Source organism: Mytilus californianus, unplaced genomic scaffold (genome assembly GCF_021869535.1).
Source record: "Mytilus californianus isolate M0D057914Y unplaced genomic scaffold, xbMytCali1.0.p SCAF_1, whole genome shotgun sequence".
Classification (NCBI taxonomy): domain Eukaryota; kingdom Metazoa; phylum Mollusca; class Bivalvia; order Mytilida; family Mytilidae; genus Mytilus; species Mytilus californianus.
In genome coordinates, this window is record NW_026262581.1 from 141269010 (window position 1) to 141285674 (window position 16665).

At 33.8% G+C, this 16665-nt stretch overlaps 1 protein-coding gene across 1 annotated transcript in view; it reads right to left on the reverse strand.

Moving 5' to 3' along the window:
- Positions 1-16665, reverse strand: part of LOC127739169 (uncharacterized) — a 78683-nt gene that overhangs the window by 23774 nt on the left and 38244 nt on the right. The window contains exon 4 of the mRNA XM_052250770.1: positions 14503-14732. Within this exon, the coding sequence (XP_052106730.1) occupies positions 14503-14732 (230 nt within the window). The remainder of the gene's footprint in view (positions 1-14502; positions 14733-16665) is intronic.

Consider the following 16665-nt stretch of genomic DNA (forward strand, 5'->3'; position numbering starts at 1 on the left):
ATGGTACATAATGACTTGACTATACATGAATTATTTATAATAAACAAATAATTTAAAAATTGTATGTTTTCGAATATTATAAATATAGTTGAGAAAATAAATAATCAGTCCCTTGCTTTAATGAAAATGAAAAATCTTGCTTCAATAGTGCAGAAAATAGATAATCTGTCCTCTTAGTTTACAAAAATAAATAACCGATCCAAAACAAATCCTCCTGGCCCCCCCCCAGAGTATCAAATGGTCGTCCCCTTATCTCTATTTGGAAATCTGCGCCAGTTGACCTGAGAATCTGCACCGCTTGAACTATTGATGTCATACAACAATCACTTTTTCATTGTGGCCGTCAGATATTTTGTATTATGATGTCAAAATTTTATGGGAACTTTTGTAAAGTCCAGTAATGGTGGACAAATAGCGATAAGGTGTATTTAAAACTGTCATATTTTTGTTTGCATAGCACAGACCGGGCAAGCCTTTCAAGACAGACTAAGACCAGGCTAGTTATTACAAAATAACGTAGATATGAACTTTAAAATAATTTGCAAATTCATAATTTTTATTTCCACCAATTGGTCTTTTTTTTAACAGTTATCCTCGATGATTGGAAGTTCGTTACCCTAACTCGAAACGGAAGAAAAAAATCACAACATTGGAGCAACTATTATCCACTGTGAATGTAAATATTCTTTACTTATTTGCAAACAGTCTGATACACTTTATTGATGAATAGCTTCAGAAAAATGGTCAATCTGTCTATGTTTTGTATTGTGACCCGATTCCGTAAAATAAGTCGACATGCTTGTAAGTTCGTGACCTTTGTCTTGGGCGTTGGCTTTTGCGCATGTACAACAATATATAGGTCAGGCCTATTGTATTATCAGAGACATATAATACAAGAGATTCGCAACTCAGCGAAATCCCGTAATAACACGCGGCCACTAGTTAAACCTCGCGAGATCTCCTTAGGTAATAAAGTCATTAATAAAAGTATTAAAAGTACTTGAAGTAAGGACGAATGCTTTAGCTGTGAAAGGTATCGGCATTATCCATTAGAAAAATCGTGAGGCGTAGAACCTTTTTCACAACAATAGCGGTTTTTTACCCATAAATCCATCGGATTAATCGGCTTTCCGGTGGCCACGTCATTTCCTTGGCTGTTATATAGACTCCACTAGAGTTGCGAATCTCTTGTATTATATGTCTCTGGTATTATGTATTTGAACATTACAGAATAAATTTGAGACTAAGTAACAAATGAATATCTCGAAAAAAGAGAAATTGGGGCATTCTAACTTTTGCATTCTCCCTACAACAATTATTCTAATTTTTACACGTGACTTTCAATGGTCATTGGAAAGTCCAGAATTAAACAATTTAAACACGTTTAAGATAACTACAACGATGTCACAATGTGATTAATGCATCAAAGTATTTTTTCATTTAATTTGCACTCAATGCCATAGGATTAAATTTATTTTACGAGCCAATAGTCCGTATGTTTTGTTTTATCGAAATAAATCAAATCATTTTCTGATCTTAAAAAATCCGCTCACATACAAACTTTAAAAAATTATATCCTTGGCCTTAAAAAAAGAAAAAGAGCGCCACATAACCTAAAAATAGATGATGACTTTTTGTTGAGATGTCAAAAACATTGCTGAAAGGATTTTCCCAAGAATTCAACGAAATTCTAGGATAGGAGTAAAACAGTCATAGTGGAAATAGACGTTTAAACAAATAATATGCAAGAACATACACAACTTCTCTTTTTCAAGCCGATATTAGTAAAAATGCAATGCAAAATATCCGGTTAAGTTTTTTTGAAATAGCACGTTGCCGATGATAAATACTTATGCATGACGTCACAAATAAAGTGCAAACATCGACGATATGTAACTTATGAGGACGTATCTGTGTTTAAAAAAAGCGGTTAACGAAGCTTCGCTTAAAACAAAGACTTGTTATTCCATTTTCTTCTTTTTTGTTTGTTATAAATAAGAAAATAATAAATTATAGAATGTATTCTATTTATAGCAATTGAACAAGTTCTTGGTACAGTTATTTCGTCACAGAATCTATCGTACCTCAGAAATGGCGACGTTGAATCAGGATTTGCTTGTCAGCAAAAGTTAAATTATCAATGTGGCCACAGGCCTCGACCACGCTAAATATTGTTGCAAACTGAGTCAAAGTGTCAAACAATCAAAATAAGAGAAAACTTACTTTGGTCAAGGCCTGTGGCCAATGCAAAATTTAACCAGGAAGTGTGAAATTCTTTCGGAATTTGAACATTTTGAGCGTTTCGGTTTGATTCCGGGTATTACGTCACATTAATGACGTCACAAAAATATGATTTTAAACTATAATAACTAAGAAGATATGTTTTTGCTATAAAGGATCCACCTTATTTCTCTTTTATTTTTTGTCACCTCACAGGGCCAATATCGGCACTTCGTGGCCATACTCCTTTCAGAAATCCTTGTAATGTAGTTCCTGAGAAAGATGTGACGAAAAATATTCATGGGAAGCTAGGACTGACGGATGGACATATGCAGATGGACAGACAGAGGTAAAACAGTACACCCCACTTTTTTAAAGCGGGGGTATAATTACTTCTGACAATAAACTGATTCGCCGAGCGCAGCTGGATACGACCGCAGAGGTCCAACCCCGAACAGTTGGGGCAAAAATGGACACAATATTCGCGCTTGGTACAGGTCTGAATTTGGATTGTAATTAAATATTTGACACATAATAGGTTTCTGAAACAGAATAACTGTAGAACTGGTTATATGATTTAAATTATATATATTTTTTTTGCTTTGTATGCTGTTGCGAATTGCCCCCCCCCCCCCACCTTTTTTTTGCTTTTGTGCAATACACTATGCTGTTGCGAATTGAACCCCCAATTTTTTTTTCACTCCCCCCCCCCCTTATCTTTCCCTCAAGATATGGTCATAATATCAATTCAACTTTCCAATGGAGTTTGCAACCATAATTACCCATTTAAATACATCATAAAAGTCATAAAATAGAAAATGACATACATAATCATGGCTAAAATTAATATTCCTTAATCAGCATTTTTAAATAGTAACTTCTAAAAATAAATTGACAGCTAATCACCTCAAGACAATACAACATTTCTTTATACATAATTTAAAAGCAATGTAAGGGAGGTAATCCAAACATAACATTGTACTTTTTTTTAAATGTCCATTAACCAGGAAACCCTTGTTTTTCCCCCTTTTTTGCCCCTAATTCCTAAACGGTTTGAGCCATAACCCCCCAAAGCCAATCCTAACCATCCCTTTGTGGTATGGAAACTTGTGGTATAATTTCAGAGAGATCCATACACCGTCCCACAAGTTATTGTCTGGAAACTAGAAAAATGCTTATTTGGGCCCCTTTTTGGCCCCTCATTCCTAAACTGTTAGGACCATAACCCCCAAAATCAATCCCAATCTTCCTTTTGTGGTTATAGACCTTGTTTAAAATTTCATAGATTTCTATTTACATTTACTAAAGTAATGGTCCTGAAACCAAATGTCTTTGGACGACACTGACGACTATGACGCGATACCAATATTTTGCGGTCGTATAAAAACAGGATTCCCATATTTCAGTGATTCACTTTATACAGGGCTCAAACTGTTTCAGAATAACAGGGAGAAGTGACTCTTTTTTAACTTCAGAAAATTAAGTGCTAGTTTGCCTCTGATAACACAATGTTTAGCTAATATATATAAAATAACTGCCATTATTTAAATTATAATTTTAAACAAGAGTGCACACGCTGAAATGTCTCGCATACTATTCTGACCATTGATTTTATGTTGATAGTCCTAAATATAAAGTTTTACTACAAGTATCACATTAACATTTATGTTCCAAGAAAATGAGGTCAAGGTTAAATAAACCAAGCCGGAAATACATGTACAACTTTAAAACAATCATTCCATACACCGAATTTAGATGAACTATTGCTTATAGTATAAAAGAAACAGAACAAACCATGGAAACTATATATTGACCAATGAACCATGAAAATGAGGTCAAGGTCAGATGAACCCTGCCAGACAGACATGAACACCTTAAAATTATTCCATACATCAAATATAGTTGACCTATTACTTAAAGTTTAAGAAAAACAGACCAAAACACAAAAACTTAACATTGAGCAATGAACCATGAAAATGAGGTCAAGGTAAAATAAAACCTGCCAGACTCAGATGTACATCGTAAAATATTTCCATACACCAAATATAGTTGACCTATTAAAAAAACAGACCAAAACACAATAAAATGCTCCGCGGGGCGCAGCTTGATAGGACCGCAGAGGTCGAACCCTGAACAGTTGGGGCAAGTATGGACACAACATTCAAGCTTGATACAGCTCTGAATTTGGATTGTGATTAAATATTTGACACAGCATAGGTTTCTGACACAGAATGAATGTGGTCTAAGAACTTAAAATTTTTTAAATTACCTATTATGGTCCAATATCCAAAATCTAAATACATGGTAAGATTCAGCATATCAAAGTATCCAAAGTATCCAATTTTTGATGAAATCAAACAAAGTTTAATTTTGACCCTTTTGACCTCAATGTGGACCAATTTGATAACGGGGCCCAAAAATCAAAATACATGGTTAGATTCAGCATATCAAAGAACCCCATATATTCAATTTTTGTTGAAATCAAACAAAGTTTAATTTTGGACCCCAACTTGGACCAACTTGAAAACTGGACCCATAATCAAAAATCTAAACACATGTTTAGATTCAGCATATCAAAGAACCCCAATAATTCAATTTTTGATGAAATAAAACAAAGTTTAATTTTGGACCCTTTTGACCTCAATATGAACCAATTTGATAGCGGGGCCCACAAATAAAAAATCTAAATACATGGTTAGATTCAGCATATCAAAGAACCCCATATATTCAATTTTTGTTGAAATCAAACAAAGTTTAATTTTGGACCCCAATTTGGACCAACTTGAAAACTGGGCCAAAAATCTAAAATCTAAATACATGTTTAGAATCAGCATATCAAAGAACCCCATATATTCAATTTTTGTTAAAATCAAACTAAGTTTAACTTTGGACCCTTTGGACCTAAATGTAGACCAATTTGAAAAATGGACCCAAAATTAAAAATCTAAATACACGGTCAGATTTGGCATAACAAATAAATAAATGTGGTCAAAGATTTTACAAATCTAATGCGCCATACTGTGCAATTAAAGATTACTTCTTGAAATTTTTCAATATTTGAAATTTGAAAAAAAAATAATATTTGAAGAATAATTCTTTTTAATTTCTGAAATCTGAAATGAGAAAAAATTGACCTCCCACAATTTTTTTTTACCCCCCCCTCAATTCTTTCCCTCAAGATATGGTCATAATCTCAATTCAAATTTCCAATGGAATTTGCAACCATAATTACCCATTTAAATTTACCATAGTGCTAACTTAATTTATTTTATAATAGAATTTAAAATATGGTGTCAAATCTTTCATATGGATTTTTTTGTAAAAAAAAAAAAAGATGCAACATTTGCAGATATTTTTACTGGTCTTCCTTTATAAATATGCATTTCTTTAAACATAATTTAAAAGCACTGTAAGGGAAGTAATCAAAGTGTTGTATGTGGATTACCTCCCTTACACTGTTTTAAATTGTCTTAATTGTTCATTAACCATTACTTTATACATAGTTTAAAAGCAGTGTAAGGGAGGTAATTTAAATGATGTATTTGATTTATCTCCCTTACACTGCTTTAAATTATGTTTTGTACTAAAGTATTTGTCCATATAAAAATGCTTGTTTTTTGCTCCTTTTATGGCCCCTAATTTCTAAAATTTTGAGGCAATTACCCCCAAAATCAATCCCAGCAATCCCTTTGTGATATGGAACCTTGTGGTACAATGTCAGAGAGATCCATACACTAACACACAAGTTATGTCTGGAAGTTACAAAAATGCTTATTTTTGGCCACTTTTTGGCCCCTAATTCCTTAAATGTTGGTACCATAACCCCCTTAATCAATCCCAACCTTCCTTTTGTGGTATTGAACCTTATGTTAAAAATTTATAGAGATCCATTCACTTAAACTAAAGTTAGAGTGCGAAAACCAGTGTGTCTTCGGACGACGACGACGACGCCAATGTCATACCAATATACGATCGCAAAATTTTTTTTGCGGTCATATAAAAACTTAACTTTTGCCACAGAACCATGAATAAGAGGTCAAGGTCAGATGACACCTAGCTACCAGTTGGACATGTACACCTTACAATCATTCCATACACCAAATATAGTATAACTATTGATTATAGTATCTGAGATATGGACTTGACCACCAAAACTTAACCTTGTTCATTGATCCATGAAATGAGGTCAAGGTCAAGTGAAAACTGTCTGACAGGTATGAGGACCTAGCAAGGTACACACATACCAAACATAGTTATCCTATTACTCATAATAAGAGAGAAATTAACCTTACAAAAAATCTTAACTTTTTTTTCAAGTAGTCACTGAACCATGAAAATAAGGTCAAGGACAATAGACATATATGACAAACGGAAATTTCATATCATAAGGCATCTATATACAAAGTATGAAGCATCCAGGTCTTCTACCTTCTGAAATATTAAGCCACCGCCGGATCACTATCCCTATGTCAAGCTTTCTGTGACAAAAGTCACAGGCTCGACATAAACCAAGATATAAGTAAACCATTTATCAAGTAAATTTAAATGAAGTAAACTGTTTTGTTTATACCCAATGCTTCTCTTCAGCGAATGTATAAATTGAATTAATTGAGGCAACTTGAATAACTGAATTGAATCAATGTATTTGCATTATTATATACACTGGTAACTTATCATAAGGGATTCTAACAAAACATCTAAGTATGTACATAGAGTGCATGTTGTTCCCTCTTTGGCTCATCGTTCTCTGTTAACTGAGCCCAACAAGTGTAGTAAGAAGATGAATCCCAGTCATTGTCAGTCTGCCTCTGACTAAATCTGTAGTAAGTAAAAGCATGATAAGGTTGCAATAGTAAATAGATAGAAAAAAAAATAGAGGCTCTAAAATGACTGTGGCGCTCACCTGCATTTTCAACAAAAAGTAAAAATCATCATTTTAGATTTAGGTCATGTTGACTTATTTGTAGATTTTATCTTATTGATCATTTGGGCTACATAAAATTTCTATCTATTTTTTATAGTTTCTAGATAAAGATATTAGGCAAAAGGTCAAAAATTGGTAAAAATTGTCATTAAAGGGCAATCAGCCATGCTGACTTATTTGTAAATCTTGTCTTGCCGATCACTTTTCTTAAATAAAGATTCTCTCTATCTACATGATCTATATTTATAGTTTTCGAAATGATCAGCAATAAAATGCTCCGCTGGGCGCAGCTTGATACGACCGCAGAGGTCAAACCCTGAATAGATGGGGCAAGTATGGACACAACATTCAAGCTTGATACAGTACCCATACAGAAAAAATGATAGGATGGCCAACTGCATTGCTCAACTGGCCGCCAGTTGAACAAACAGTTGAGGGCTAGCTGGCCATCAGTTGAGCAAATAGTTGAGGGCCAGTTGAGGGCTACCTGGATTTTTGCCATGCAAATTAGGTAGCCCTCAACTATCAAATGCTCAACTTTATGCAAATTAGTTGAGCAAGGTTGAAAAAATATCATAGTTGAGGGCTAGGTGTCCAACAGTTGAGCAATTAGAGTTGAGGGCTACCTGGCCAACAGTTGAGGACCAGGTCATTAAAAGTTGAGGGCTAGGTGGCCAATAGTTGAGGACCAGGTCATTAAAAGTTGAGGGCTAGGTGGCCAATAGTTGAAGGCCAGGTCTTTAAAAGTTGAGCATAACATGTATCTGGTCATTGCAAACTGATGACTACACATTGTAGAAAAAATAAATTTAAATTGTGTATTTTATTTAGCCAAAATACTGCTGAAAGATCTTAACACACAACAGACTACATGACAGCTTTATCCTTGCTTTTTAAAAGTTATTATCTAGTAAATAAAATCTAGTTAATCCTGCAGCCATATTAATCTTTATGCAAGGAGAAGTATTTAGATATATATTGAAATACTCAAAACAGAAAGTGTTGTTCAACCAGAAAAAAAATTATATATATATTTATCTGTCATTTGTGGATAGATGTCTTATTTGCAGTCATACCCCAGATCTCTAGTTTTATACCAAATTCATTATATTAGAATATTCTTATTTTATTAGTAATACTTTCTAAAACAAATTGTCTTAAATAATAAAATAAATATGTCTCCTGTCTTACACATTTTGATAATATATAAATTAATGCATAAATATATTGTCTAAAATTTTTCTTCACTCTAAAAAGTTAACAAGACACTTTAAATATCACTGTTTTGAACTATTAAAGAGCATATACACTTATTCAAAATGGTGGAAATTCTAATCCAATGACTACTTACCAAAAGATGTTTCCATAAATATGTGTTAAAACATCAATCTTCCTAAATCCAAGAGTCATGTCATCAGAAGAATACACTGCACTATTCAATGTCAATACAGTTATTTGTAACTTTTTGATCTACATCCATTGAAAAATTCATATTTTATTCATGATAGCTAGAAGACATCTTTGCTTGCCATGTGCATGCTCAAGCCCAGTTCAAATTTTAAATGTTTGAGGTTTTTTATGGTATTTTGACAGTGTGATCCCTTTGAAATTTGCCGTAATAATAACTGTTAATTACCTAAATCATGAATATTTGATATATCTTATAATAAAAAAAATACTGTTTGTTTTTTTAATTTATCTTTATGTTATGAGTTATAGTTAAGTTAAAATACAGAAAAATGTATAAAAACATGTGCTTCCCTTAATTTGGCCTCAAACTCTGTGTACATTTATAATAGTACTTCCTGTCTACTTGCATTATACACAGAGATAAATGGAAAACAGATGGCACATTACATTTATATCACCAGCTCATATTTCTAATTGCTCAACTTCTGCTCAACTATATGAAAAGTTAAACCAAAGATCAATTGCTCAACTTTTCCTCAACTACAAAAAAAATCAAAGTCTGAATGCTCAACTTTTCCTCAACTTTTCCTCAACTCAGGGTTTTTTCTGTGTATTTTGGGAAAAAGGACCCTGGCCAGTTTTGGGAATTTTTTCACGCGCTTTTCAATGAAATAGGGAAAACAGCAAATATACCAGATTTGAGCTTAAGTGTGTTTAGTTCATTTAAGGAATGACTGTAATAATTTTTCTGTCTATGAAGAAAGCGTAGCGGGTTATTTTAAAGTGTGCACCACATTTTTTATGTTATTTCGAATAGACAGAAAAAATATTACAGTCATTTCTTATAATTTAAGTCTAAATTCCATTTTAAACTGGAGTAAACCATGAAAAAACGTTGATGACGTCACGGTCACATGACAAAATTATGTCTATGAGCTCATAAACAAAACAACGTCAGCCAATCAGAAGACGCGTTACATCCAAAATTAAATTATTAAAATTATCTTTTATTGTGAAAATAAAGTAAGAAACTTCCAGAATTTTACTGGCCCTTCAAAATAGAGAAGAAATTACCTCTTGGAATTGTAGTTATATGTTTACACTATAAAAACATCTACATGTAATATCAACATTTATTAATGATTAGGAAAATTACTGTCACATTTTATTGGATTTTGACTTGAAAATTTGTGAACTAAAACAATACAAATCCTTGACTAAAAGTAATTTTGAGTTTCTGTATAAATTATTTCCTGTTTTTTCTTGTTTTCCCATATTTCTTTTGGTTTTCAATTCTAGTGTTTATATTTCATCATCAACATGTATTTTGTCACCTGCCTGGAATTATTATTTTTTTATTGTATTTGATCGGCAAACCCAGAATTACCCTTATCCGTCCCCGGAATTGACCCGGTATTGTTATTGTCTTCATTTCCGGTTTATGGCATCCATTGTTTTTCAATGTTGTTTTTGTCAGTCATATACGATTTTACTCGGATTTACACATTACTTGTTGGCGATTTTCGGCATAAAGCTAGCGGTTGAACAAAATGAACATCGCTGTCATGAATAATAAAGATGAAAATAAATTTTGAGATCGTTTGGGAATTTTGCTCCCAAAATTGGGAAAAATGTAGGGTATTTGCCATTGGGAATGGGTCCGAATACCGGACCCTGTGGAATGCTAGAAAAATCCATGCAACTACAAAAAATTCAAAGTCTGAATGCTCAACTTTTGCTCAACTATATGAAAACCAAAGATCAATTGCTCAACTTTTCCTCAACTTAATGGCCAGCTTCAGTTGAGGGCCAGTTGAGCGACATCTATCAAACATACAGTGCTTGGCCAGGTTTGAGTTGAGCTAAGATGCTCAACCCCTAGCCCTCAACTATTTTGCTTAAAACAGCTAGCCCTCAACTGTCCGCCACATGGCCCTCAACTGGCCCTCAACTTTTTTTTCTGTAGGGGTACTGAATTTGGATTGTGATCAAATATTTGACACAGCATAGGTTTCTGACACAGAATGAATGTGGTCTAAGAACTTATAAATTTTTAATTTACTTATTCAAACCATATCATTATTATTTGCTTTTATATATAAATCAGAAAGAACCAATTTAAAATGGAAAATTTTAAAGAAAAAAAAATCCCCCCCAAATTTTTTGAAACCCCTTTATGATTCATCACCCCCAAACTCAATCCCAGCCTTCCCTTTGTGGTATGGTACAATGTACCTTGCAGTACAATTTCAGAGAGATTCATACACTTTAACACAAGTTATTGTCTGGAAACTAGAAAAATGCCCTTTTTGGCCCCAAATTCCTAAACGTTGAGGGCAATTATCCCCAAACTCAAACCCAGCTTTCCCTTTCTGATATGGAACCTTGTAGTACAATTTCATAAAGATCCATACACTAAGACACAAGTTATTGTCCTGAAACTAGAAAAATGCTTGTTTTTTGCCCCTTTTTGGCCCCTAATTCCAAAAATTTTGAGGCAATTACCCCCAAAATCAATCCCAGCCTTCCCTTTGTGGTATGGTACCTTGCAGTACAATTTCAGAGAGATCCATACACTTGAACACAAGTTATTGTCTTGAAACTAGAAAAATGCTTATTTTTGGCCCCTAATTCCTAAAATTTTGAGGCAATTACCCCCAAAATCAATCCCAGTATTCCCTTTGTGATATGAAACCTTATGGTACAATGTCAGAGAGATCCATACACTAACACACAAGTTATGTCTGGAAGTTACAAAAATGCTTATTTTTGGCCCCTAATTCCTTAACTGTGGGTACCATAACCCCCAAAATCAATCCCAACCTTCCTTTTGTGGTATTGAACCTTATGATAAAATTTCATAGAGATCCATTCACTTAAACTAAAGTTAGAGTGCGAAAACCAATGTGTCTTCGGACGACGACGCCAACGTCATACCAATAGACGACCACAAATTTTTTTTGCGGTCATATAAAAATGAAAAAAAAAGGTATAATTTGACATTTAAGGGCAATAAGTCCTATAAGAAGTCCTCTGACAGGTTTGACTTAAAATGGACAGCAGGTAGATATCAACATTATGAACATTTCTGTCCCTGTTGGATTATCTCTATTCATAGCAGTTTTCAAGATAATAGACAAAACTTGCACTTTACCCCTATATTCTATCTTTAGCCATGTCAGCCATGTTTGTTTGCAGCCCAGACCATCAGACACATTTTTTAAACATGACACATTCATAATAATTGCGGCCAAGTTTGGTTAAATTTTGCCCTGTAGTTTCAGAGGAGAAGAGTTTTGTAAGATAATAATCAAAAATGCAAAAAAATTAGTAAAATTCATAGTAAAAGGACATTAGCTCCAATAAGGAGTCGTCTGACAATTTAAGCCATGTTTGACTCATTTGTAGATCTTGTCTTTTTGATCATTTTTCTTAGATAAAGTTTTTCTCTATCTTTTTCAGTTTTCAAAATAATCAGCAAAAACGAAAAAAAATTGTTAAAATATGAAACTGAAGGGCAATAACTCCTAGAAGAAGTCGCTTGACAGTTTTGATGTAAATGAACAGCAGGTAGATCTCAACATTCTGAACATTTCTGCGCCTGTCAGAATTTCCCTAATCATAGGGGTTTTCAAGATAATAGACAAAACTTGCATTTTACCTAGGGCTATATGTTCTATTTTTAAACATGTCGGCCATGTTGGGTGGCAGGCGGGGCATCAGACACATTTTTAAAACTACATACCGCAATAATGTTTGTGGCTAAGATTGGTTAAATTTGACAAAATAGTTTCAGAGTAAAAAAATTTTGTAAAGTGAAACAACAACAGTGGACGACTGATGGCGGATGCCAAGTGATGAGAAAAAACGTTTCGGTCAGTTGAGCTGAAAAGATAGAATGTCAAAAAATAACAAATTGTACAACGAGTACATGGCCAATGTATATAGCAAGCACAGAATCTTTTATTAATGTACCGGTATATAAATAAATGGGGTATGTGTCCATGGGACACAGATCATGCAGATGATGCCCCTGCTTGCATATAACGTTATAAAGGGACATAACTCAGGAACAGTAATAAAGAAGCTACCCAAATTCATACTTGATCTGAGTTTTGTGTATAAGTTTCATAGCATTTGATTGAGGTAAACTTAAGTTAGAGAACGGAAACCAATTTCTGGACGTACGGACATACAGATGGACATACAGACAGACAAAGGTAAAACTTAATGCCTCCTACGCTACGGCGGGGGCATACAAATATTATAACAGCCACTGAAAATACTCTTCCTGTATTGATTCTATTGTAGGGTTTGTATAAATGTACCTTTTGTTATGCCACTGACCAATATTAATAAACAGCTGCGCCATGAGCACATGATACGCCCTTCGCTTTTTCAAAGAATAAAGTTCAATTACTTCTCAATGTCATATCAGAAATTCATGAAAAACTAAAGGGAGGTTATCTTCGTAAATATAAACCAGTCACTAAAGTTTCATGATAACTGCTCAAAGCAATTTGTCTGAAAACTTGAAAATCCCCTTTTTTATGAATAAAATCACATAACTCTGAAACGTAAAATCTAAAATTTATAAAAATCAAAAGGGAGCTTACGTCAATAGATATAAACAATTCACCAAAGTTTCATGAAAACTGCTGAAAGCATTTTTGAGTTATAGCCTGAACTAGAGGCTCTAAAGAGCCTGTGTCGCTCACCTTGGTCTATGTGCATATCAAACAAAGGACACAGATGGATTCATGACAAAATTGTGTTTCGGTGATGGTGATGTGTTTGTAGATCTTACTCTACTGAACATTCTTGCTCCTTACTATTATCTTTATCTATAATGAACTTGGCCCAGTAGTTACAGTGGAAAATATTATGTAAAAATTTACAAAAATTTACAAAATTTATGAAAATTGTAAAAAATTGACTATAAAGGGCAAAAACTCCTTAAGGGGACAATTGACAATTTTGATCATGTTGACTTTTTTGTAGATCTTACTTTGCTGTACATTATTGCCGTTTACAGTTTATCTCTATCTATAATAATATTCAAGATAAAAACCATAAGCTGCAAAATTTTCTTAAAATGACCAATTCAGGGGCAGCAACCCAACAACGTGTTGCCTAATTGTTCTGAAAATTTCAGGGCAGATAGATCTTGACCTAATGAACAATTTTAATCTGTCAGATTTGCTCTAAATGCTTTGGTTTCAGAGATATAAGCCAAAATCTACATTTTACCCCTATGTTCTATTTTTAGCCATGGCGGCCATCTTGATTGGTTGGCCGGGTCACTGGACACATTTTTTAAACTTAATACCCCAATGATGATTGTGGCCAAGTTTGGACAAATTTGGCCAAGTAGTTTCAGAGGAGAAGATTTTTGTAAAAGATTACAAAAATTTACGAAAAAATGGTTAAAAATTAATTATAAAGGGCAATAACTCCTTAAGGGGTCAACTGACCATTTTGGTCAAGCTGACTTATTTGTAGATCTTACTTTGCTGAACATTATTGCTGTTTACAGTTTATCTCTATCTATAATAATATTCAAGATAATAACCAAAAACGGCAAAATTTCTTCGGGCCAGGTGAGCTAAAAATGGAAAATCCCCTTTTTTTAATGAATAAAACCCCAGAACTCGAAAACATAAAATCTAAAATTTATAAAAAACAAAAGGGAGCTCACGTCAATAGATATAAACAATTCACCGAAGTTTCATGCGAATTGGTTCAAGCGTTTTTGAGTTATTGTCCGACATGTTGACGACGAACGGACAGACAGACAGACAAACAGACGGACGGACAGAGGTATACCATAATACGTCCCATAAACGGGCGTATAAAAAGGGAAAGGGTTAAGATATTAAGCTACTAGTTGATTCAGTAATATCGTCCATTAAATGTGGTGAACAACATATTATTTAAAATGAACTTACATTAGTTATATTGTCCCATGCTGTGGTGAATGTAGTATTGTCTATTTTCCCCTCATCCAGGTGAGCCAAAATATTTCTGTAATATTTTATCCTGGCTAAATCTGAGGTTGGTGTAGTTTCATTATCAGATGGTAACCAGTCATATCCACCATGAGGAGGGGTCAGATCAGTCAGGTGTCTAATTAATGTTATTATTAGAGTTACATCAAATGTTTTAGAATCAGGTCCATCTAAAATAAAATATATGCAAGATCATAAAATCATTGAGTAGTGAAAGAAATACACAGGAAAGAACAGACAGTTTCAGAGATTTTGTCTGAATCAATATGACAGGCTTGTGTACTCCCCTTCAAAAGAAGGAGCTTATTGCATATATTGTGCTCTATTTGGGGTTGACAATTTGGGAACCCTAGCATACAAACCATTAAATGAAATGGCACATGCTTGTACTAGACTTAACGAACATTTTGGCGAGATGACAAACTTTGTAAAAAGAGCCATGCTGAGGCAAGAGCCAAAGCACAGCTTTTCCTTGACAATATTGAGAAAAAGGTGGTCAATATACAAACTTTTATTGATTGAGCCATGACTGAGCAAATCAAAGCAAACAGAACTGTTTTAAAGTCGATCTGTAAATTTATTTGCTTTGAGGTAAGCAAACATTCCAATTAGAGGTCATAGGGATGATGCAAAACATGTATCAGATAAGAGTTTCAATTCTGGTACAAGCTTGACTATCGAACATTTTTGCCATCATCATAATTGTTTGCACCATGAGTGTAACAAGTTGTGAATGTGGTGCATTCTAATAGTGGGCTCAGGTTACTGAAAACATTTTTACATGCAACAATGGGCCAGAAACGACTAAATGGACTTGCACTGATGCATGTGCATTATAATTTACATATATAGAATAATGTGATCGCTTGCACACAGGCATCCTCAAACTAGTGTCTCTAAAGAGCCTGTGTCGCTCACCTTGGTATATGTGCATATTAAACAAAGGACAAAGATGGATTCATGACAAAATTGTGTTTTGGTGATGGTGATGTGTTTGTAGATCTTACTTTACTGAACATTCTTGCTGCTTACAATTATCTCTATCTATAATGAACTTGGCCCAGTAGTAACAGTGGAAAATATTTTGTAAAAATTTACAAAAATTTACAAAATTTATGAAAAAATTGTAAAAAATTGACTATCAAGGGCAAAAACTCCTTAAGGGGTCAATTGACAATTTTGGTCATGTTGACTTATTTGTAGATCTTACTTTGCTGTACATTATTGCTGTTTACAGTTTATCTCTATCTATAATAATATTCAAGATAATAACCAATTCAGGGGCAGCAACCCAACAACGTGTTGCCTGATTGGTCTGAAAATTTCAGGGCAGATAGATCTTGACCTGATAATCAGTTTTACCCTATGTCAGATTTACTCTAAATGCTTTGGTTTCAGATCTAGAGATATAAGCCAAAATCTACATTTTACCCCTATGTTCTATTTTTAGCCATGTCGGCCATCTTGGTTCGCGGGCGGGGTCATCTGACACATTTTTTAAACTATATACCCTAATGATGATTGTGTAAAAGTTTGGTTAAATTTGTCTAAGTAGTTTCAGAGGAGAAGATTTTTGTAAAAGATTACAAATATTTTCGAGAATGGTTAAAAATTGACTATAAAGGGCAATTACTCCTTAAGGGGTCAACTGACCATTTTGGTCAAGTTGACTTAATTGTAGATCTTACTTTGCTGAACATTATTGCTGTTTACAGTTTATCTCTATCTATAATAATATTCAAGATAATAACCAAAAACAACAAAATTTCATTAAAATTACCAATTCTGAGGCAGCAACCAAACAACGATTTGCCTGATTGGTCTGAAAATTTCAAGGCAGATAGATCTTGACCTGATAAGCAATTTTACACCATGTCAGATTTGCTCTAAATGCTTTGGTTTCAGAGATATGAGCCAAAAACTGCATTTTACCCTATGTACTATTTTTTAGCCATGTCGGCCATCTTGGTTCGCGGGTGGGGTCATCGGACACATTTTTTAACTATATATACCCTAATGATGATTGTGGACAAGTTTGGTTAAATTTGTCTTAGTAGTTTCAGAGGAGAAGATTTTTGTAAAAGATTACAAAAATTTATGAAA